The sequence below is a fragment of the Panthera tigris genome, chromosome A3 (genome assembly GCF_018350195.1).
Source record: "Panthera tigris isolate Pti1 chromosome A3, P.tigris_Pti1_mat1.1, whole genome shotgun sequence".
Lineage (NCBI taxonomy): Eukaryota > Metazoa > Chordata > Mammalia > Carnivora > Felidae > Panthera > Panthera tigris.
This window is the reverse complement of record NC_056662.1, coordinates 89,915,675-89,940,101: the sequence shown is the minus strand read 5'-3', so window position 1 is coordinate 89,940,101 and position 24,427 is coordinate 89,915,675. Positions and strand designations below refer to the sequence as shown.

The window sequence follows — 24,427 nt, the reverse complement described above, 5'->3', positions numbered from 1 at the left end:
CTGCAAACCTGTCCCCTTTGTGCATCCTGGAGGGAAAGCTATCTGCCCATACCTTCCTGTCCCCTCACTAACCCAGGGTGAACCTCACCCTCTAATTCCTGCATGAAGTGAAAAACAAAAACTAAAATATCTGAACTAAATATCCAAATGATTTAAACAAAACCTGGGTGGGTGGAAACCAAAGGGTTTCAGTAGAATGCTTGGTGGTAACAGCCCAACGGGCCTTAGCCCCTCTGCTACCATCCACTCTGAGTCCGATCACTCCATTCTTGCACAAAGTCCCATTTCCCATTCCTTTGAGCTCAGACACATTTGCTGATATTTATGTCTCTCCCTAGAATGGCCCAAACCTTTTCCTCCCCAAACTTACTGTGTACGAGGGAAACTGCATTCTTCTACCAGTTAGGTCTTTATTTTTACAGCTTCTTCCCTCTGCCTCATATACACCTTTGTTCTGCTGTTCCAAATCCCACCCCTACCCTTTCCCCTCACTGTCCTTCTGAGGCCATTTTCTCCATGAAGTGTTTCTTTAACACACAGGGCCTAAGCTAGGGCCTGGGCCCTCCGAGACAAGCAACGATCATTTGTGAAATGAGTCAGTCCTCCAAACACATATGATTTTTTTCTTACTGAAACCCTCCTTCCCTTTGTGCTTTTTTTATGGGGCCTTGCACTTTTCTGCTTGTGCTTTTGTCTAATTTCTGATGTGCTAGAGACTCCATGAGGCTGGAGACCGTACCTTCTGGGCCAGGGTATCCTGATGGCCCCAAGATGGAGGGGTCCCCTGGCTTGTTGTCCTTTCAGAGCTAAAACCAGGAAAGTGTCAGACAAAACAAGCTGAATATGTTATCCTAGTCTTGCTAGTCTTTGATTCCATGGATTGTGGAAAGAAACTAGGATGTAGGGTTAATATTATGGCTCAGACATGGTCTCCAAAACATATGCCCATATGTCTGCTACATGTGTGGCTTTTCCATTGGGGGAAACCTCAGTGAGCTGGGAATAGAGGGAGGACTTTATACCAGAAGATAAAATTCCTATCTGAAAGAGAAGGTAAACCCTGAAATACGGGTCTGAAGACCTTCAGTAAATCTACAATAGGGCCTGAGTAAGAAGAGGGGTGGAGTTCATTTTTTAATGGAGCTTCCAACCCCGGCTCTTCCTCCTATATCTATGATTCCATGGGCTACTATTACACTCTCTGAGGCTCAGTTTCCATATCTGCAAGATTTCATCTGGGGATGAAAATCCTTACCTGGCAGGACTATTGAGAGTTAAATAAGGGAAGGGTGTATGTGTCACCAGGCCCAACACTTGGTGTCTAGAGATGCCTAAGCACTGGAGATTTCAGCATGCTCCTCTTCCTCGCCCCTCCTGTGTGCTAACCCTCCAACCCTGTGTGCCCCCACCCAAACCCTGTGTACCCACACCCCCACCCTATGTACCCACACCCAACCCTATGTGCCCACATCCCAACCCTGTGTACTCATACCCCAATCCTGTGTACACACACCCCCAACCCACACCCCCAACACTGTGTGCTCACTGCCCAACCCTGTGTGCCCACACCACAACCCTGTATTCACCCCCCACACTGTGTGCCCATACCCCCCAACCCTGTGTGCTCATACCCCCCAACCCTGGGTGTCTACACCTCAACCCTATGTACATACACCCCCTAATGCTGTGTGCTCACTGCCCAACCCTGTGCCCACACCCTAACCCTGTGTACACACCCCGATACCATATGTTCACCCCCCCCGACCCTGTGTGCCCACACCCCTTGACCCTGTGTGCCCATCCCCAACCCTGTGTGCCCACACCCCCAACCCTGTGTACACGCCCCCAACGCTGTGTGCCCACACTCTAACTCTGTGTACACACCCCAATACCATATGCTCACACCCCCCGACCCTGTGTGCCCACCCCCAACCCTGTGTGCCAGCACCCCAACCCTGTGTATACCCCTAACACTATGTGCCTGCACCCCCAACCTTGTGTACACACCCACCAACCCTGTGTGCCTGCACCCCAACCATGTGTACACAAACCACCAACTCTGTGTGCCTGCACCCCCCCAATACTGTATGCCCACATCCCCATTGCTGTGTGCCCACACCCAACAACCCTGTGTACACACCCCCAAGCCCTGTGTTCACACCCCCAACCCTGGATGCCCACACCCCCAACCTGCTGTGTCTGTATCTGAACCCTGTGTGCCCACACCCCAACCATGTGTACACACCCCCAACCCTGTGTTCACACCCCTCGACCCTGTGTACACCCCCCCAATCCTCTGTGTCCACACTCCCAACCCTGTGTGCCCACCCCCAACCTTGTGTGCACACCCGCCCAACCCTGTGTGTCCACACCCTGAACCCTGTATACACACCCCAACCTTGTGTGCCTGCATCCCCCCAACACTGTGTGCCCACCTCCAACCCTGTGTGCCCACATCCCCCAACACTGTGTCCCCATACCCCCCAACCCTGTGTGTCCACCCCTCAACACCATGTGCCCTCACTCCAACACTGTGTCCCTCTCCCACACCATGTGCATGCCCCCACTACCGCTTCTTTTCCCTCACTTCCCACTCACTGTCTTGTCCTCTTCCCACCGATTGCTCCCTCAGTATATCTTTCCTACTTAAAATGAGGGCAAAAATCAGCACAAAACAGAAAATCACAAAGTACACCTTTTTCTTGTAAGGTTTGATTTGCTCAAATGCCTTCTTCATTTCTCTTGTTCATATCTTTCTCTGAAGAGTCAGGAATTGTGGTTTGCAGAGCTGGAGGGGCTGTGGGATATGGAACGTTCTCCTTAGCTTCAGGCCTCTGAAGAGAAGAGGCAAAAGATCTGCCATTTTCCCAGAGGATTATCTCTTTTAGAGGAGCTGATTCTCTTGGGGTAAATGCCTGAGCAGGCTCATTGTGCTTGGGCAAGCTAAACTGTCAACAATAAACCTCCCTAGGACACGCTGATTAGATAAACCAATAAGAATTACAGAAAACACAGACATTAGATTAAAAAACTTAAAATGAGTGTTACTTTTACAGTGTCTGTGAATAGACAAAGACTTTTGTTCTAAAATAGTTAGCTTGTGAGGCAATAGAGGAGGGACTATGTTAGTAGCAGAGGCAGAAAGAAGGAGAGGTGGGTGGGTTCCAACTGCAAGGCCAACCCTAAAGGATTGGATTCAAGGGCCCCAGAGCAACAGGCCAGTGCACCTGGGTGAGTAGAGTGGATTTTAAATATATGAAGTTACCAGCTTGACTGTAGGTTCTGTTTTTAGGACGTGAATGAATGAACCCAGTAGAATAGGCAGGAATCTCCAAGCCCACAGAAGGTCAAGTGAGAATTTTGCTGCTTTTTGCTAAAGGCCTGTGCAAGATTTAGAGAGCAAAGATAAGGAACAGCCTGATGTTCAAGTTAATTTTTAACTATTTCAACATAGCGAAAGACAAGTCAGATAATGACCAGGTTGTCCTGTGGTAGTGCTGCTATTCTGTGTTCCCCTGTCCCCACCTTTGGAGAGGGGAGTATCCATGCGCGTGTGCATCTGTGTGAGGTCAGACCTGCACTGAGGGGCTGAGATCTAGATCTAGTCATATCCTTTGCATGGAGCTCCAACTACCCTTCTCAAATCCATGCTTTTCAGCCATGGAAGTCACAATGGTTGGTCCTGTGTTTACTTCAAGCTTCTTCCAATTCAATAAGAGTTATTTTCAGCATCTTCTTGGAGGTTCCTAAGAGTCCAGGAAACATGAGACTTGTATAAAAATCCCCACATCAACTAAGCGTTCCCACCCGAAGGAGGCATCCTTTGCCAAGGATCTGCTTCTTGGGCTCTAGGGAATCAGAGGCAGGTGATAAATGAGAAACAAGGGAGCCGGTCCTCATCTGTCTTCCTAGATGTAACAGACTGTGCAGTCTTGCAGGACTCCTGGGGATCCATGTGTATCCAAGAAAGGGTCACCCAGCCCTTGATGAAATCCTAACTTAGAAATCTTGAGCCCTTAGCTTTGTGGGCTTCTGTCCCTGAGAAAGGGTATTTTTATTCTACTGGGATTTGGGACTGAGCTGTGAGTTAATGAGCTGAGGAATGTTCTCAGGAACATCCTAAAACCCCCACCAACTATGCTCTTTCTTCCCCTAAACTCCCTAGCTTATTTTGGGTTGCTCAGTCTGAGGAGAGCCATCTTTCCCCATCCACTGAGGGTGTTCTGTAACTGGCTGTTGCTTGACTGAATGCCTGACCATCCTCCCTTCAGCCAGGTTCATCTCAGGGAGGCAGTAATCAGGCACTTAGACCTCTTAATGGAAATACTCAAATATCTTCTCTTTTACCTCCCTGCTCTGTGACCATTGATGGAGGCCATGCCAACAAAAGAGATAACTCAGGATGAGTGAGGTGGTCACATGAAATGGATGGCAGAGTGTATTCTCCAATGTTACCATCCCCAAACCAGAATCAGCTGGTCTTTGGTTTCCTTTTCATAACCTTCATCTGTAGAAAATTTTGTTTCTTGAGCTACTTGAGATCTACTACTTCCTTATTTAAAGAGTTGGGCTCTGTGCTTCTTCAGCTAATTTATTATCTCAGAAGTACATAACTTGGATCATTTTATATAATCTTGAAGACAGGAGCCCTTTAGGATTCCTTACTCAAAAATGAGTTCAGCTCAGTTCCAGGCCTAATGGGGCACTTGCATTGTTCACTCATGGTATCACAGGGCATGCGCTGGGTCTGATCACACCTTCCTCTTGTGTCTTAGCCTTCTCCTTAATTCAGAACAAGAGCAGCCTGAACAGAGAAACAGAACATGATCATCCACACCGACTTCATCTCTGTGCCTTGTACTCTAAGTCTGGGTAACCCGCAACATCATTTTATATCAGAATTCCTTGAACACAGGCTCTGTCTTTAAGAAGAGTCAGTTCAACTCAGCCAGGACTTGTTATTCACCTGCTCTGTGCCAGGCTTGGTGTAAGTACACTAATGGCCTGGTGTGGACTCACTGGGAATAATCCCTCTTGGTCAGCAGTGCAGTCAACAGCCATTTCAGTGCCTACTGTGTACACACAAGGCACTTTGCTGGGTTGTGGTGGCAATATAAGGATAAATAGCACAGGGGCCCTGCCCTCTGAGAGCTTATGATCTAGTGGCAGATGCAAGATCTATGCATGTTAAGTAACAGTTGAAGATAACATTGTGTAACTGTTCCCTTAAATAAGCATGTCTCATGGGGTAAAATCAGAAAGTAACCTAGTTTTCACCTCTTATTGCTCCTTTAATTTATTCTGGTTGGCTAGATCTTGCTCTGCCCCTGGATGAAATTTAGACAAGTCACATGATTGTTCTGGTCACACTTGGTCTCAGTCTCATTTCAGAAATTATAATGTTGATCCCAATGATAATCCACACTTCAATCTCAATTCAAAACTGAGGCCTCCATTTGCAGCAATGTGGATGGAACTGGAGGGTAATGCTAAGTGAAATAAGTCAGTCAGAGAAAGATACCATATGTTTTCACTCATATGTGGATCTTGAGAAGCTTAACAGAAGACCATGGGGGAGGGGAAGGGAAAAAAAGAATTACAGAGAGGGAGGGAGGGAAACCATAAGAGACTCTTGGATACTGAGAACAAACTGAGGGTTGATGGGGGTGGGGGCGAGGGGAGAGTGGGTGATGGGCATTGAGGAGGGCGCTTGTTGGGATGAGCACTGGGTGTTTTTGGAAACCAATTTGACAATAAATATATTAAAAATAAATACATACATATACACATACATACCGAGGCCTCTTCCCATCCCAACCTGGTGCTGCTGAAGAAGAGAAGCTTATAGTGGTTGGTGGTCTGGATGGAAAGTCCTGGTTTCTACTTTCCTCACTTATTTAACTATGAGGGTCTGCAAATGCTTGAGGGTTGTTTCCCAGGGAGGGAGAAAAGATGAGAGGAGTAAGAAAATTCTCTCTACTCATGTCTGATATCCAGCCTCACCAGGGTCCTCAGCGGGGATGTGGCAATTCTTTTACACATCCCTGGTCTGACCCCTTGAAGGTCAACCTTTCTACTAACCTCAAAATCCACCCACAAGCTACATACTCCTGCCTCTCACCTCCTTCCTCATGGAGAAAGTCTGTGTGGTCAGGTGGGAATTACCTCTTCTTCTGCTCTTGCCCTTCATCTCTTCCCTTCCTGTCTCTTCCCTATCTTGGATGAAGTTGCCCTCTTCCCCTGATCCTACTTCAGCCTTTCACCTCTGCTCTGTATCAGGGATCCCCCAGAAGCCAGTCAGCATGGCAGGTTCACCTGGCATGGTGAAAGACAGGGTTTGGAGACCTGGGTCATTTTCCAGATAGGGCTTATTCTTTGTGGTGGCCCATACAGTACAACGCCTTCTAATCCATTTCTATATCTAACAGAACTCTAATCAAAGTAAAAAAAGGACTATTTAATTTTTTAGTGTTTGTTTATTTTTGAGAGAGAGTGAGAGAGAGCACGAGCCAGGGAAGGGCAGAGAGAGAGGGGGGACAGAAGATGTGAAGCAGGCTCTGTGCTGACAGCAGAGAGCATGATGAGGGGCTCAAACCCATGAACCATGAGATCATGACCTGAGCCAAAGTCAGATGCTTAACCGACTACTGAGCCACCCGGGTACCCCTAAAAAGGGACTATTTTTAAAAAGTGTTTAAGGGGCGCCTGGGTGGCTCGGTCGGTTAAGCGTCCGACTTCCGCTCAGGTCACGATCTCGCGGTCCGTGAGTTCGAGCCCCGCGTCGGGCTCTGGGCTGATGGCTCAGAGCCTGGAGCCTGCTTCTGATTCTGTATCCCTCTCTCTCTGCCCTTCCCCCGTTCATGCTCTGTCTCTCTCTGTCTCAAAAATAAATGTTAAAAAAAAATTAAAAAATGTAAAAAGTGTTTAAAATTATATTTTATTTAAAATTATATTAAAACTATTTAATTTTTTTGTGGTAAAGTATATATAACATAAAATTACCATTTTAACCATTTTTGAGTATACACATTTAATAGCTTAAAGTATATTCACATTATTGTAAAATCACCATCACCACCATCTGAATCAAGAACTTTTTCATTTTCCCTAACTGAAACTCTATACCCATTACACAGTGACTCCCCAATCCCTGTTTCCCCAGCCCCAGATCTACTATTCTGCTTTCTGTCTCTGTGAATTTGGCTGTTCTAGGTACCTCATATAGGTGTAATCATACAGTATTTATCTTTTTGTGTCTGGCTTATTTCACTTAGCAAAATGTTCTCAAGTTTCAGCCATGTTGTAGCATGTGTCAGAATTTCCTTCCTTTTATTTTTAAAAATTTTTTTGAAGATTTTATTTTTACATAATTTCAACACCCAACATGAGGCACGAACTTACAACCCTGAGATCAAGAGTCACATGCTCCACCAACTAAGCCAGCCAGGCACCCCTCCTTCCTTTTAAAGGCTAAATAATATTATATTGTATGGATATGCCACATTTTATTTTTCTATTCATCTATAGATGAACATTTGGGTTGTTTCCACCTTTTGCCTATTGTGAGTAATGAATGTTAGAGTAGAGTACTAGCACCTGTTTGAGTCCCTGCTTTCAACTCTTTATCCAGAAATGGAATTTATTTGTTTTTTAATAGAAAATACATCCCTATGGTGGACAATATAAAAGGTACAAGTGGTTGTACAGTGGCCCCTGAGCACCTGCCTCCCGGTTCTGCTCCCAGGAATCTTCACTGAACCCAGGTTCTTGTGAATTCTTCCCTGGAGAGACTTTTGCAGCCATAGGCATGCCTGCCCCACACAAAAATGGTGGTAAACCATAAGCACCCTTCTAAACCTTGCTTTATTCTCCCCACCTAACAATAATATTTCTAAAAGATCATTTCATAGCAATGTTTAAAGAGTATTCACTGTATTTTTTTAAGAGAGAGAGAGCGCACACAACGAAGGGAGAGGGGCAGAGGGATAGAGAGAGAATCTTAAGCAGGCAGCGCACACAAAGTGGGGCTTGATGCAGGGCTCAACATGGGGCTCAATCTCACAACTGTGAGATCATGACCTGAGTCAAAATCAAGAGTCTGACCCTTAATCAACTGAGCCACCCAGGTGCTCCATTAGTATGCACTCTATTTAAAAGCTTCGTGGTTTTCCATGTACAAAACTTTTTTTTTAAATCAGTCTCCTATTGATGTATATTTAGGTTGTTTCCAGTGCTTTGCTGCCACAAACAATGCTGTAATAATAACAGCCAGAATTTACTGAGCATTTACTATGTACCAGGCCCTCTTTAAAATCCTTTCCATATATTATATCATTTAATCCCCATGGTAATCCTCTGACATAAATGCAGAAAGGTGGGTAACTGCTCCAAAGTACACATATGTCTTTACCCACTGGTGAGACTATATCCGTAAGATAAATTTCTAGACAAAGAGTTGCTGCTACCCAAAGGTATGTACATTTTAAAGTTTTATAAATATTGCCAAAGTGGCTTCAGAGAGCCTGTGCCTAACTGCAGAATCACCAGCCATTGTGTGGAAGAGGGCCCATCTCCTTCCACTATTGCAGTTGTGAAACCTTTTAATATTTGCAGATCCGAAAGGTAAAAAAATGGTATTTCACTGTGACTGCCACTCTAGTTTGCTTCTTTTTTAAAAAATAAGGTTGAGCATCCTTTCAAATGTTTAAAGACCACTTGTTTTACAAATGAGGTTTTAAAAACTTGACAAAATGGAGCCACTTGGGTGGTTCAGTCAGTTAAGCACTGGACTTTGGCTCAGGTCATGATCTCACAGCTAATTCATGAGTTTGAGCCCCACATCAGACTCTGTGCTGTCAGTGCAGAGCCTTCTTGGGATTCTCCCTCTCTTCTCCCTCTCTCTCTCTCTCTCTCTAAGTAAATAGACTTAAAAAAATCTTGACAAGTGATTCCACAGTTTATCTAGAAGAATCTGTGGGCAAGGTAGCCTGGGTTCCTTAAAATTTCCATTTCCCTCTATATTTTTCTGAATAGGTATAATCACAATATTATAATATAATGTAATCACAAGATTATATTATATAATCACAATGATTATTATATAATCACAAGAATATATTATAATCACAATATTATAATATAATATAATCACAAGGTTCAAAATTTAATAGGAGTAAAATGGTATAGAGTAGACAACCCTCCTTACAAGTCTCTTACTAGCTGCCCAGTTCCTATCCCTAAATGCAATCTGGGTTCTATTTCTTGTCTCCTCCTATGGACATAACGTGGGCCATGCTGTTACCCTGAGCTGTTTCGTGTCTGAAATACTAAGTTCCAACATCCACTCCAATCCTACCAGTGTCCTCTTAACTCCACACAGTACCTGACCTACAACCTCACCAAGACTCCTCTTGTGAGGCATCATCTGCCCCTTCCATTCGCATCCAGGCGAGATTCTCTGCCCCTCTGGAGCTTCACTTTATTGCCCACTGGCCTCTAGTCCCCCCAGCCTGGAAGTCTTTTCTGTTTCACATCACCTAGCTGACAGTTGCTCATCCACAGGATTGCTTGAATTTTAAAATCTTAACAGAGTAACCACGTAACTGATTGCCCAAACCGGAATCCTTTTTGAGAATGAAAAGGGGGCACTACTAACAGTGAAGCCAAGATAAGTGGGCAGATGGTGACTGTCCAAGGCAAATTGGGATGCAAGTTTCAACCCTAGTTTTAAGGACAATCACATTTAATTTCAGGGCAGAGATGAATGTGCTGAGTCCAACAAATGAATACATTGCTGGCTTTGTCCACTGCCCAAGATTCTCCTCCAAATTGAAAACATTTTTAATAGCACATTTCTCCAAATCTATCCTTTGTAATATCAGTTTCAGCCCCTAAAATGAAGTGTATTAGACACAGTTTATTTTCTAACATTCTTCGCATATATCTTGAGCCCCCATTTAAAAAAAGGTGCTGACACTTAAATTTCTGTTGGTTCCAGTTTCCCTTTTGGGGTTGGAATGGGGTGGGGTGCTGGACTCTGAGGGAACTACTTAGGCCCCTGCAATTGATGTCATCTGTCCTTGTCCCATCTAGTCCTAAGCCCGTCCCCCAGGCCAGTTTAGCCATTTACCGGCTGTGTAAACTCAGACAAATTACTTTATCCTCTCAGAGCTTAAATTTCCTTATCTGTAAATGAGGGTAACAGTAGTTCATGTTAATTAAATGCTTAGCACTTGACAGGTGCTGTTCCAAATTACCTCATTTGATCCTAAGCCTAAATTCATGAGATACATACTGTTATTCCCATTTTACAGATGAGAAAACCAAATCTCAGGGTTATAACTATCCTGCCCAAAGTCATGTGATCTCCTGCTGTTAACCACTGCCCAACCCTTTCTTTCATAAACAGTAATGATCACATAGGGTTATTGGAGGATTAACTGAGGTAATTTTGTAAAGTTCTCAGCCCAAATCCTGGCACATAGTAAAAGCTTAATAAATTCTAAGCTAATGTTTTAACCATGATTTTTTGGTTGTTTTCATCCAAAATGCCATTGGAATTGTATTTAAAAGATATATAAATTTGGAGCGCCTGGGTGGCTCAGTTGGTTAAGGGTCTGACTTCTGATTTTGGCTCAGGTCATAATTTCACAGTTCGGTTCATGAGATTGAGTCTCACATCAGGCTCTGCACTGACAGCATGGAACCTGCTTAGGATTCTCTCTCTCTCTCTCTCTCTCTCTCTGCCCCTCCCTTGCTTGCATTCACTCACTCTCTCAAAAGAAATAAACATTTTTTTTAAATGTATATAAATTTATGAATATTTAACATGTTTGCTCTATTCGGCTTTCCCATTCTGAAATATGTTACCTTATTTTATGTTTCTTAGCAAAATTTTATCATGCATTCTCCTATAAGACATGCATTTCTAGGCAAGTTTATTTCTAGATGTTTTAGGAGTTTTGTCACTATTGAAAATGAAATCTTTCCATCAGACAGTATGGGTGTGCCCAGATTCTTGTTAATGAATCACCCCCCAGGGGCCCTGAGAGGAGTGGCTTTCCCTCTCATTTTAGGCTGACAACGTGAAGGCCACTTGACCCACATGGTGACACACAGTCCGACAGGGAATGAGGCACAGGCTGAGGAACGGCTTTCCATGGGGGCTTAGGTTGGCTGACAGATCACTGTCCTCTGTCTCCAGAAGTACAGCCCGGGGGAAGGGAGAAGTGGTTTTGCTCTGGGTCTCTCCTGGAGTCTGAGGGATGAATTCCCAGGTACCTGCCTTTCCTCTGTGGCCTCAGTGATTCCTAACTGAGTTTGTCAAATGATGGCTCCCACGGCAGCTTTGTCAAGGGCCAAGCTTGCCACCTTGGGAGTGTGGCTTGCTTAAGAAAAGGGATTGCTCATTTTTCTATGGTGAGTAAGTCATCTGTGGAGTCCCTAACAGTCCTCTTTGGCCAGCCTTCACCCAGAGCCTTCAGAGAGCAGCAGAGAGCAGATGCAGAGGTTCCTGGCCTGCAGAGGGATTTTGGTTCCCAGGGAAGTAACAATGACTGCTCCGTTCCTGCAAATGGCCAGGAATACCACTCCCCACCTCCTCAGAATAGGCATATTGTGAACTTCCTGGGAATGTGCTAATTATTACTGGTTGATACTAAGTGTGTTCTGTGGGCCAGACACTGACCTAAGATTTTATATATATATATATATATATATATATATATATATATATATATATATATATATTCAGTCAGTTCTCATAACAACCACTGGGGTAGATACAATTAATATTTCCATTTTTCAGTTGAGGAAATTGAAGGGAAAAAAAGATAGGCAACTTGCTCAACATCCCATAGTTTGTGGAGCCAGGATTCGAACCAACCATCTATAAGCTATTATGGGTGTCAGGGATGCCTCAGTGAACAAGACAAAGTCCCTGCCATGTTAGAGGATAGACAATAATGAATGAATAAACAAACATCTAATGTGGTTTTGGATAGAAATTCCATATGGACCAATAAGACAGAGTTAAAGAAAGGGGTATTTTAGATAGGCTGGTCAGGAAGGACCTTCCTGGGTAGATGACATTTGACCAGAAAGCTGAATACACGAGAGAGCTGAAGGTTGGGGAAACAGTAAATGCAAAGGTCCTGAGGTGGGAATGAGCTTAGGATGTTAGAGGAACAGCAGGATGTGCAGTGTGTTTGGTGCAGAGTGAGCTGAGGTCTGTGCTGTTGCTGGCCAAGGCCACAGCAGTGATTGGAGGTAGATGGAGATGAAGTAGGGAGAGAACCCATCCATTGTATAACCTGAGCCTGGCTTCCTCAGGCTTCTCAGCTTCCCTGTAAGCTATCTCTCATCTTTTTTTTTTTTTTTTGCCTTCCTGACTACAGTATTGACATCCCACAGTATGTTCCCTCCTCACCCTGGATACAGTTCAAAAGCAGCTAAAGTGGACAAGAATCTGGGGCAGCCAGTCTTGTACCACCCACCAAAGCTTCACACAAACAATCTGAGAGAAAAAATCTCACATACTAGCATGAGGCTTGCCCAGCTTGTGGAAAGCCTCTTGTGGGTCCCCAAATAACTCCTTACTCCCACCAACACAAGGGTAGGAAGCTCGCTTTTCCTTCATGAGACTTCACTCCCTATGCCAGCACCCTATGTCAAACCTGCCTACACCCTACTATATGTGAAACCCAGGTGGGGTTCAGATGGCATATAGCCAGAAGATGGAAGGGAATCTTTCCCTCTAAATTAACCACCCCTGTCTGCTGGGTTTCTAAAGGAAAGGGAGACCCAGAGGTCAAAAGCTGCAAATTACTAAGAATCTTTGCCCCTCCTCCCTCCCTCATAAGCATCCTGGTGATTGAGGTGGGCCCATGTGAAGTGTTCTTTTGGCCTGGGTCACAGGCATCCTGGTTTCTAGAACCAGAGGGGGCTGAACAGTCTAATCCAGGATTTCTCAACCTTGGCACTATTGACAGTTTGGGCCAGCTCATTGTTTGTTGTGGAGGTGTCTTGTACATTGTAGGATGTTAGCAGCATCCCTTGCCTGTACCCACTAGAGGCCAGTAGAGCTCTCATCCCAGTGTTATGTTACAACCAGAAATGTCTCCAGACATTGCCAAATGTTCCCAGGGGTGACGGGACACCTCTGACTAAGAACCCACTGGGTCCAATCTCTTCCCTTTCTCCTAAGCCAATGCATGGGTCTCAGCTGTTACCTCTCTGGTGGTGAGGGAGGACTGAAAACCCTCAAGCATTTGTCTCAATGCATAATGCCAGCTGGGAAAACCAGTCCTCTTGGCAGAGGCCAGAGGTAAGGAAGAGGAGAGAAATGGGATGGGCAGATCTTCTTTCAACATTTTTCACTCACAAAACTGAACCATGGGGAAGGGCAGGGGTCCAGTTGGCTATAGGTACCACTGGACTAGGTCCTCTCTCTCTCTCTCTCTCCATTTGGTCTCCTTAGTGTCTCTCTCTCTCTCTCTCTCTCTGTCTCTCTCTGTCTCTTTCTCTGTCTCTGTCTCTCTCTCTCTCTCTGTCACACACACACACACACACACACACACACACACACACACACACTCTTCTACCACTCTGTGTCTTGGCTCTGTTCTCTCTCCCTGAAGACAGGCTTTCTCCAGAGATAAAAGAGAGCTCAGTGCAGGAGAAGAAGGGTAGCAGGTGGGTTGACAAAGACCAAAAGATTGGCAGGACAGGAACAAGAGATTTTGGGTATCAATGAGGTAAGAGTGAAGTCATTCATCATGGGGTCCAGGTCAGAGTGGGGGTAAATGAAGCCATGCACAGCTGGTGGAAGGGGAGAAGAGGAAGATGTGTGGATACTAGAGGTCTTCATCAGGTTGAAAAGCAGAAAGGAAGAGAGGCGGAGATTGGAGCTGTCCGCTAGAGTCTCAATCTTCCGCCCAGCCTCACAAATATTTGTTCTGCTTCAGAGACAGGCTTGTAGAATCACAGGATGATAGAGCTTGAAGGAAATTTAGGGACCCTTTAGTCCAATCAACTCCATGGAGGCTCTTTCATTAGTTCATCAGCATTGGAATTTGAGAATGATACTTGTTTACAATCTTTCCCTCTATGCTTGGCATCAAATGAGAAATAAGATATAGAAGTCACATAGGTACAAATCAAAATAACTTTGTAACAAGTAAAGCTGATTAGAGAATTTGGTTTAGAATGTACAACCACAGTCACACTTCCCATTTTCCCCCCCCAGAATTAAACCTGTGTACCCAGCACTGGAAGACTCCCTACCTACACAGTGAGAATCTGCACTGGAGGTTTCCTGTGAAGAGAGGAGGAGAGGAGCACAGCCTGGACTTGCTCTGAAGCAGGCAGTTCTCAGAAGGATCTGAGTCATGGCACAAACCCATTCATTCTCCCAATCACCTCCTCTAGGTAAGAGTGAGTAGGAGGCAGAGAGGTAAGTGAAAAGGACCCTTAGCAAAACTTCGGAAAGGACAGAAGCTACTACTTTATAAGGAAGGGTACGGGGCTTAGAGGGAGATGGAGGGGTTCCCCTAACAAGATATCATGTCTTAAGTGCAAACTCAGCTTTGAGAAAACTGGAGCCCAGAGAGATGAGGTGATTATCTTAAGACTACACAGCTTTGGGGACAGAAGGAGGTTCTTCAGACTTCTCATGCCAAGGCCTTACCGTCTCACGCTTGTAATTGCAGCAGGTCCGCTTCATCCAGCGTCCTCCACGTAATAGTCAGTAACAAGAATCTCCTGCTCTATCATTCAGAAGCTTTCTTGCCCCTTTCTCCATCACCACCACTCCCTCCACCACCTCCATCTACCCCTCATCACCTCCATCTACCCCTCTACGACCTCCATGGGCATCTCATCACCTCCATCCTTGCCTCCACCACCTCCATTCATGCCCAACTACCATACTGCCAATTCTACCATTCCACCTACCACTTCTCTCTTTACCATTTCCACCATCATTACTACCATCCCCTTTTTGGTTAGCAGGAAGCCAGCACAGACCACTTGGGTGGAGAGGCAGAGGTGAGCTAGAAGGCTACTCACATGGCTGTGGTCTTGAGATGTCTTCGGGGTCTTTGAGATCGAATATCTCTTCAGCTTTTGATGTCCCCAGTCCCTCCAAAAATATCATCTTGGAGTGTTTTAAGAAGATTGTGATAGAGATACATAAACATAACTGCACACATTTAAACTCTTTGACCACAAGTATAAACTGCCACAGTTTCTTGTCATGCCCTAATCTGATAGCTACAGATTTAGGCACCTGCAATGTGATAAGATTCATTACTGGCATCTCAGTAGTCCTCAAAGCTCTAATGACCTAAAGGCTGAAGATATTCAAGTAAGCTGTAATTTGGTGCCAGCCAGCCGGGGTCCCCCCAGTATATAATACAAAACCAGTATGTAATAAAAACCCAGGCCTCTGCAGGCTCCAGGAAGGGCTGCCACCGATCTGTGCAATGGGTGGCCCTGGGCAGGGGTGGGGGTGGGGTGGGGGTGGCTAGATCACCTGTAAAGTCTCTTCCAGCTCTAACATCCCTCTGAGACAGAATCCAAAAAGGACATGTGTATAGAAATCATGTAGGGAGATAAACAAGTATTTAAAAACCAGCGCTGAAACACAACACTGCCTTAAGAGGATCACTAAGTTAAAATCCAAGAAGAAATTTAGAGCAAAGTTGTCCGCCTATGATTATGGCCAGCTCTGTTTAGACTCTGCACGACCCTGGTATGTCAGCTAAGCAGGCATCAGTCCCTTCCCCTGCAGGAGTGTCCCTTCCCCCACCCTGGTCACATGGCTGACCGCCACTGAGCCCCACAAGTCAATCTCCAATGCCCCAAATACTGTTCAGCCTGGAAATCACAGAGCGTCCCTCTTGCCACCTAACAGCAACAGAGCAAGTGACTCTGGTCTTCCTGAGATTTGGATCCTGGTTTCCAGTGCTAAGATCGTGAAGGTAAGTTTGCAGCTTGGAGTTTCAGAGATAGTAGACAAGACTATGCAGATAAGGGAAAATATGCTTTATAATATGAACATAGAGTATTTGAGAGTGAGCTTCACACACACTGAGACAGAGAATACCATGAAAGCTGAATAAATCATCCAAATGAGCATTGTATATTTGCCTTTTCTTTAAAAAATTATACTGTATTAGTCACCCTGGTGCCTTGATTTCACTCCAAATTAACCAAAATGACATGAAGAGTCACTCTCTCTTCACACCATGGTGACTTAGTTCATTGTTGTTCTCATCTGATGGAACTGGGAATCTTTTTCTTCTAGGCAATGCAAATTTCTGTTGCCTTTGCCAAATTTACAAGGTTGGCTGAAATTTTTATGAAGTAAGCAAAAAGCCTGAGACCCACTTCTTCCCCAGAAAGCTATGGGAAAATAGATTATATCTGTTGATATAACCTCTCAGGATAGAAAGTAAATAATGGCTAGCCTCTTTCATTACACATTTCTGTTGTTTGGTTTGGAAACTGTACCTGGTCTTGTTGCTAGTGGTTAGCTTGGGGATACTTTGCTTATTTTCCCTTCCTCTTCTGGGGCATTCATGGGTGAGGTCTGCAGGGCCCAGAGGCAACGAATAAGCTACCGGTTGGGAGGGTGGCCTTTCTCTAGCTTCTGAGCTTAGTTTTTAAAGCCCAGCATGACCCTGTGTCATTCTTGTCAATTCAGTTCACAAAATAATCTCAGATGAGCCCTCGGGGAGGTCCTTTTTTTTGCAATTCTTTGGACTATCAGAAGAGTTCACTGGATATGGATGTTGGACTGGCCCCTGTTCTTAGATATAATTAGGTCAAATGGTTTAAAAGATGGGATGGTAGGAAAAACTCCCAAAAGACTGACTGGTAAGTGTGACACAGTCCTTTTTCTAATTAGTTCCTCCCACCCCGAGATATGGATGTATAATCTTGAGGATTTATTGCTATATTTTGCCCCTCTTCCCTAAGAAACTATTTTGTTCTGTTTGTTTTCAGTGTCTAGAACAAATACCTGGAACAAAGAGGATTTGTTGAGTTGAATTGATGTGCCTCTGTGGACAGGGTTAGGGGGTTCGGAGAGGTGGCAGTGTTAAATGTCAGGTGATTCAATTACCAGAGTTTTGATAGTCAAAATGTATTGCATACCCATGAGGTTGGCTGTATCACCACCTCCTTGCTGCTCTGGATAAGGCTGCTTGGGGAGGGACTCTGATTTCTGTTTCCTGGTGTTGCACTCTGGTGCTTAGCCTTGCAGGCTTAGGACATTGATTTTGTCAGTAGGGTTTGCATTCTCAGGGATCCAATATGGGATTCCAGGCTGGTGGCAGGGGCAGTAAAGTGGGAAAGAGAATTTGGTCTGATTCCTCACTGTAAAGTCATACTCACCCCAGGCTCTAAAGATGGATGGGAGAATAATGATGAGTGAGTCATGTTACCCAGTGGAGGGGCTGGTGTAGGAAAAACTGCTGCTGCAAGTTCTTTCATTTGCAACATGCCAGGGGCTGGTGTGTAACTAACACAATTCCTTTGGCAACATATTGCAGTGGCCGGTTGTACTCGTTAATATTCTAGGGATGTAAATAACTCAAATGGACTGAAGCTAGCTGAAGAGAAAAGAAGGGTTTATTATAAGGCCTTTGGGAGGTCTTGCAGATGGGAATTCAGCTAGACATCTGGATAGGCCTAGAACTCAGAAGTTGATGGCCTCTTCCAGACTCCCCTATCTCTCATGTCTTGACTTCTTTCTTTCCTCTCCTATCCCCTCTCTCCCTCCATTTTCTCCCTCCCTTTCTCTTTCCCTGCCTTCCTTCCTTCCTTGGGTTGGGGAATCAAAGAGAAGCGAATTTCAATTATAGCTCCACCATGCCTGGCCCTGTGACACAGGAAAAAACTTAACTTAATTCTCTGAATCTCCATTTCTTTATCTGTAAAATGAGGGTGAAAATTATGCACTTCACTGAATTTTAGTCTGGATTAAATGAGATTATGAAAGCATTCAATTAATATGGATTATATAAAATGTGGAGATAGAAATTCTGTTTCAAGGGTTAGGTCACTTTTGGAAATTTTTCTGGTGAGCCATTGCTGCTGCTGATTAGAGTAGTAGTTTATTTAAACACTTTGCAAATGGCCAACATGCTGCTTGATTTGTTTCAAATGAATGGTTTCCTTTGAAGATGATCAGGGGCAGCCTGGATTCTTCTCCTACTTCTGCATACTCCTGGAAGGGAGCTTCTCTCAAGTTGTGAGGAGGTAGGAACCAGCACAGAGGAGGTGGGGAAAGAATGGTCTCAACTAGTGCAGAGCTGGGAGACGTGCATCTACTTGAATATGAACTACATTACATCTCCATGCTTCCATAGTTGTGTAAAGTTTTCACCTGCTCACATCCGTATTGCCATTTTGCATTCACTTTTGTTTGGTTTCCAATCTGAGAATCTATAGTACTTCAAATATGAAAGAATATGTTTTTAAACCATGCTGGAAAAGCCTCTTTCATTTGTATTAGTCAGGCCGGTTCAAAATCCACTGACTCCGGGAGTTACAAGTTATCAGTACTTCTGATACTGTTTCTCCACTTTTCTTGGATGCTTTCCTCCATGTGGCAAGCAAGATAGTAGCACCCAAGCTTGTCAGCTTCACAACACCAGCTCCAGAGCCAGAGCCAGAGCCAGAGCCAGAACAGTTAGTTTTTGGATGGACCAAGTGGAAATGTCCTGGGAAGAATTATGATTGGCCCAGCATTGGGCATGGGATCAGCATGCAACCAATCTCTGTGATGGGGGAAAGGGGATTATTTGATTGGCCAGGCTGGGTCACATGGCCTTTCCTGTTTGTGGTTAGGGAAAGGTGGAATCTTCTCCACCTAAAAGATTTGGAGGCAGGTTCTATTTGTTAAAGAGAGAGGATCTGTTACTCATCTTCTCTACTCCTCATGCTATGAGGGTGGAGGAAGATATAAATTCTCAAAAAATCACCAACCAATCGGAGCTACCAGTGCGTCCATGCTAAGCTTACCAGTACACAATACCCGGCTTGAATGCAAAGATGTAATCTTGTTATGTATGTGAGGCTCATGTGAAGCAAACTCCGTGTACGGTGATTCAGTTTAATAGACACTATAAATGGGAGTTGTTGTCTTTTTAAACAGTGGTTCTCAAAGTGTGGCCCCTGGATCAGCAGCTTCAGCATCAACTTGTTGGAAATGCAAACCTTTAGTCTACACGCCAGATCCACTGAATCAGTAACAGTGGGGTGGAGCCCAGAAATCTAGGTTTTAATCAGCCTTCCAGGTGACCAATACATGCTTAAGTTTGAGAACTACTGTGAACCACTTTCTTAAAGATTCTTTGTTTTATAGTTCTCCTGAATATTTTAAACACGATTCACTTTGAGCCAACGGATTTAACCATGGATTTTCAGGGGGATACAATTATGGCATGAAGGGGGAGTACACATGCCATATTAAGTTATTTGCCTTAAAATATTTAAAATAAAAATAATATATACCCATATTTAAAAAATCAAGTAACACATGTAAGAGATTATAATAAAAAGCAAGAAAAACTCCATTCCAGCTTCCTACACTCTCCACTGTTCCACTTCCCAAAGATGATCACTTGGAATTCTTTTAGCTTTTTCTGTTGACTACACCCGCCAATAATTATACATATGGTTTATATAAATGTATCTCCTGCAATTTTTCAGAGTTGCATAGTAGCCATCCACAGGTGAATATTTAATTATCTTATACCACACCCATCTCTTCTTCATTCTCTCAATGTACATATATCATCATTGTTTTTAGTTAATTAAAAAATCAGTGTTTATACTCCTATGACCATGTACCATAATCACATTTTATTTCTTGCAGTTTTAATTTTTTCCTGGTGTTTCCAGTTGCCTTTCTTGGCATTTTCTGTCTTTGTTGCTGTCTTAAATTGTTCCAGATTCTCAAGGAGTGTATCAAATCTCTGGCATTTCATCTTTTCCTTGAGTGGCTCCTTCTGAAACCTCATTTTTAGCTCTTCTGAGGACTGACTGGGGCTGTGGCGCAGCTGTCATTATTCTTCTGGTTGGACCCCTCTCCTGGATCCCATTGTCTTCCCCTTCTTGGTTCCTGGTGGTAACATACTTAAATAACTTCCCAGGAAGTTATGAGACTGAAGTAAAATGTAAAATGATTTCTTTTTTTTTTTTTTAATTTTTTAAACGTTTTATTTATTTTTGAGACAGAGAGAGAGAGAGAGAGAGAGAGAGAGCATGAACGGGGGAGGGGCAGAGAGAGAGGGAGACACAGAATCTGAAACAGGCTCCAGGCTCTGAGCCATCAGCCCAGAGCCCCACGCGGGGCTCAAACTCACGGACCGCGAGATGGTGACCTGAGCTGAAGTTGGACACTTAACCGACTGAGCCACCCAGGCGCCCCAAAGTAAAATGATTTCTTGCTGAAATCATTGCTGAGTCTGAAAATGTCTTCTACACTCTGTCTTGACTGGCTGAGTAGAGAATGCTAGGTTTGGAAACCATTCTCCTTCAGAATTTTGGATGCGTTGCTCCATCATCTTCAGTTATCCAAGTTGCTGATAAGAAATCTTCTGCTAGTCTGATTTTTATTCATTTATAGGTGACCTGTTCCTGTTTCTTTCACTCTAGAAGTTTTTAGGATTTCTTTTTTCTTCACATTCATCTAGTGTTCTAAAATTTCATAATAACATATCAAGGTGTGATATTCTTTAGTCATTCTTTTTGCAAGGTTCTCAGTTGGCCCATTTTATTTGAGACTGTTATGTCATAGTGTTGGGGATTTCTCTTATTTCTTTTTTTTTTTTTTTTTTTTTTTTATTTTATTTTTTTTTTTTATTTTTATTTTTTTTATTTTTTTTATTTTTTAATATATGAAATTTACTGTCAAATTGGTTTCCATACAACACCCAGTGCTCATCCCAAAAGGTGCCCTCCTCAATACCCATCACCCACCCTGCCCTCCCTCCCACCCTGCCCTCCCTCCCACCCCCCATCAACCCTCAGTTTGTTCTCAGTTTTTAACAGTCTCTAATGCTTTGGCTCTCTCCCACTCTAACCTCTTTTTTTTTTTTTTTTTCCTTCCCCTCCCCCATGGGTTTCTGTTATGTTTCTCAGGATCCACATAAGAGTGAAACCATATGGTATCTGTCTTTCTCTGTATGGCTTATTTCACTTAGCATCACACTCTCCAGTTCCATCCATGTTGCTACAAAAGGCCGTATTTCATTTTTTCTCATTGCCACGTAGTATTCCATTGTGTATATAAACCACAATTTCTTTATCCATTCATCAGTTGATGGACATTTAGGCTCTTTCCATAATTTGGCTATTGTTGAGAGTGCCGCTATAAACATTGGGGTACAGGTGCCCCTATGCATCAGTACTCCTGTATCCCTTGGATAAATTCCTAGCAGTGCTATTGCTGGGTCATAGGGTAGGTCTATTTTTAATTTTCTGAGGAACCTCCATACTGTTTTCCAGAGCGGCTGCACCAATTTGCATTCCCACCAACAGTGCAAGAGGGTTCCTGTTTCTCCACATCCTCTCCAGCATCTATAGTCTCCTGATTTCTTCATTTTGGCCACTCTGACTGGCGTGAGGTGGTATCTGAGTGTGGTTTTGATTTGTATTTCCCTGATAAGGAGCGACGTTGAACATCTTTTCATGTGCCTGTTGGCCATCCGGATGTCTTCTTTAGAGAAGTGTCTATTCATGTCTTCTGCCCATTTCTTCACTGGGTTCTTTGTTTTTCGGGTGTGGAGTTTGATGAGCTCTTTATAGATTTTGGATACTAGCCCTTTGTCCGATGTGTCATTTGCAAATATCTTTTCCCATTCCGTTGGTTGCCTTTTAGTTTTGTTGGTTGTTTCCTTTGCTGTGCAGAAGCTTTTTATCTTCATAAGGTCCCAGTAATTCACTTTTGCTTTTAATTCCCTTGCCTTTGGGGATGTGCCGAGTAAGAGATTGCTACGGCTGAGGTCAGAGAGGTCTTTTCCTGCTTTCTCCTCTAAGGTTTTGATGGTTTCCTGTCTCACATTCAGGTCCTTTATCCATTTTGAGTTTATTTTTGTGAATGGTGTGAGAAAGTGGTCTAGTTTCAACCTTCTGCATGTTGCTGTCCAGTTCTCCCAGCACCATTTGTTAAAGAGACTCTCTTTTTTCCATTGGATGTTCTTTCCTGCTTTGTCAAAGATGAGTTGGCCATACGTTTGTGGGTCTAGTTCTGGGGTTTCTATTCTATTCCATTGGTCTATGTGTCTGTTTTTATGCCAATACCATGCTGTCTTGATGATGACAGCTTTGTAGTAGAGGCTAAAGTCTGGGATTGTGATGCCTCCTGCTTTGGTCTTCTTCTTCAGAAGTACTTTGGCTATTCGGGGCCTTTTGTGGTTCCATATGAATTTTAGGATTGCTTGTTCTAGTTTCGAGAAGAATGCTGGTGCAATTTTGATTGGGATTGCATTGAATGTGTAGATAGCTTTGGGTAGTATTGACATTTTGACAATATTTATTCTTCCAATCCATGAGCAGGGAATGTCTTTCCATTTCTTTATATCTTCTTCAATTACCTGCATAAGCTTTCTATAGTTTTCAGCATACAGATCTTTTACATCTTTGGTTAGATTTATTCCTAGGTATTTTATGCTTCTTGGTGCAATTGTGAATGGGATCAGTTTCTTCATTTGTCTTTCTGTTGCTTCATTGTTAGTGTATAAGAATGCAACTGATTTCTGCACATTGATTTTGTATCCTGCAACTTTGCTGAATTCATGTATCAGTTCTAGCAGACTTTTGGTGGAGTCTATCGGATTTTCCATGTATAATATCATGTCATCTGCAAAAAGCGAAAGCTTGACTTCATCTTTGCCAATTTTGATGCCTTTGATTTCCTTTTGTTGTCTGATTGCTGATGCTAGAACTTCCAGCACTATATTAAACAGCAGCGGTGACAGTGGGCATCCCTGTCGTGTTCCTGATCTCAGGGAAAAAGCTCTCAGTTTTTCCCCGTTGAGGATGATGTTAGCTGTGGGCTTTTCATAAATGGCTTTTATGATCTTTAAGTATGTTCCTTCTATCCCGACTTTCTCAAGGGTTTTTATTAAGAAAGGGTGCTGGATTTTGTCAAAGGCCTTTTCTGCATCGATTGACAGGATCATATGGTTCTTCTCTTTTTTTTTGTTAATGTGATGTATCACGTTGATCGATTTGCGAATGTTGAACCAGCCCTGCATCCCAGGAATGAATCCCACTTGATCATGGTGAATAATTCTTTTTATATGCTGTTGAATTCGATTTGCTAGTATCTTATTAAGAATTTTTGCATCCATATTCATCAGGGATATTGGCCTGTAGTTCTCTTTTTTTACTGGGTCTCTGTCTGGTTTAGGAATCAAAGTAATACTGGCTTCAAAGAATGAGTCTGGAAGTTTTCCTTCCCTTTCTATTTCTTGGAATAGCTTGAGAAGGATAGGTATTATCTCTGCTTTAAATGTCTGGTAGAACTCCCCTGGGAAGCCATCTGGTCCTGGACTCTTATTTGTTGGGAGATTTTTGATAACCGATTCAATTTCTTCGCTGGTTATGGGTCTGTTCAAGCTTTCTATTTCCTCCTGATTGAGTTTTGGAAGAGTGTGGGTGTTTAGAAATTTGTCCATTTCTTCCAGGTTGTCCAATTTGCTGGCATATAATTTTTCATAGTATTCCCTGATAATTGTTTGTATCTCTGAGGGATTGGTTGTAATCATTCCATTTTCATTCATGATTTTATCTATTTGGGTCATCTCCCTTTTCTTTTTGAGAAGCCTGGCTAGAGGTTTGTCAATTTTGTTTATTTTTTCAAAAAACCAACTCTTGGTTTCGTTGATCTGCTCTACAGTTTTTTTAGATTCTATATTGTTTATTTCTGCTCTGATCTTTATTATTTCTCTTCTTCTGCTGGGTTTAGGCTGCCTTTGCTGTTCTGCTTCTATTTCCTTTAGGTGTGCTGTTAGATTTTGTATTTGGGATTTTTCTTGTTTCTTGAGATAGGCCTGGATTGCAATGTATTTTCCTCTCAGGACTGCCTTCGCTGCATCCCAAAGCGTTTGGATTGTTGTATTTTCATTTTCGTTTGTTTCCATATATGTTTTAATTTCTTCTCTAATTGCCTGGTTGACCCACTCATTCGTTAGTAGGGTGTTCTTTAACCTCCATGCTTTTGGAGGTTTTCCAGACTTTTTCCTGTGGTTGATTTCAAGCTTCATAGCATTGTGGTCTGAAAGTATGCATGGTATAATTTCAATTCTTGTAAACTTATGAAGGGCTGTTTTGTGACCCAGTATATGATCTATCTTGGAGAATGTTCCATGTGCACTCGAGAAGAAAGTATATTCTGTTGCTTTGGGATGCA

At 43.4% G+C, this 24,427-nt stretch overlaps 1 protein-coding gene across 11 annotated transcripts in view; it reads left to right on the top strand.

Moving 5' to 3' along the window:
- SLC4A5 (solute carrier family 4 member 5) overlaps window positions 1-24,427 on the top strand; it is a 116,607-nt gene that overhangs the window by 1,320 nt on the left and 90,860 nt on the right. For 2 of the 11 annotated variants that reach the window (XM_042981767.1, XM_042981760.1), the window contains exons 1-2: window positions 3,151-3,231; window positions 14,246-14,427. In XM_042981767.1, coding sequence (XP_042837701.1) covers window positions 14,388-14,427 — 40 coding nt within the window. In that variant the 5' untranslated portion in view covers window positions 3,151-3,231; window positions 14,246-14,387. The other 9 variants (XM_042981758.1, XM_042981766.1, XM_042981756.1 and 6 more) reach the window with 7 other exon arrangements.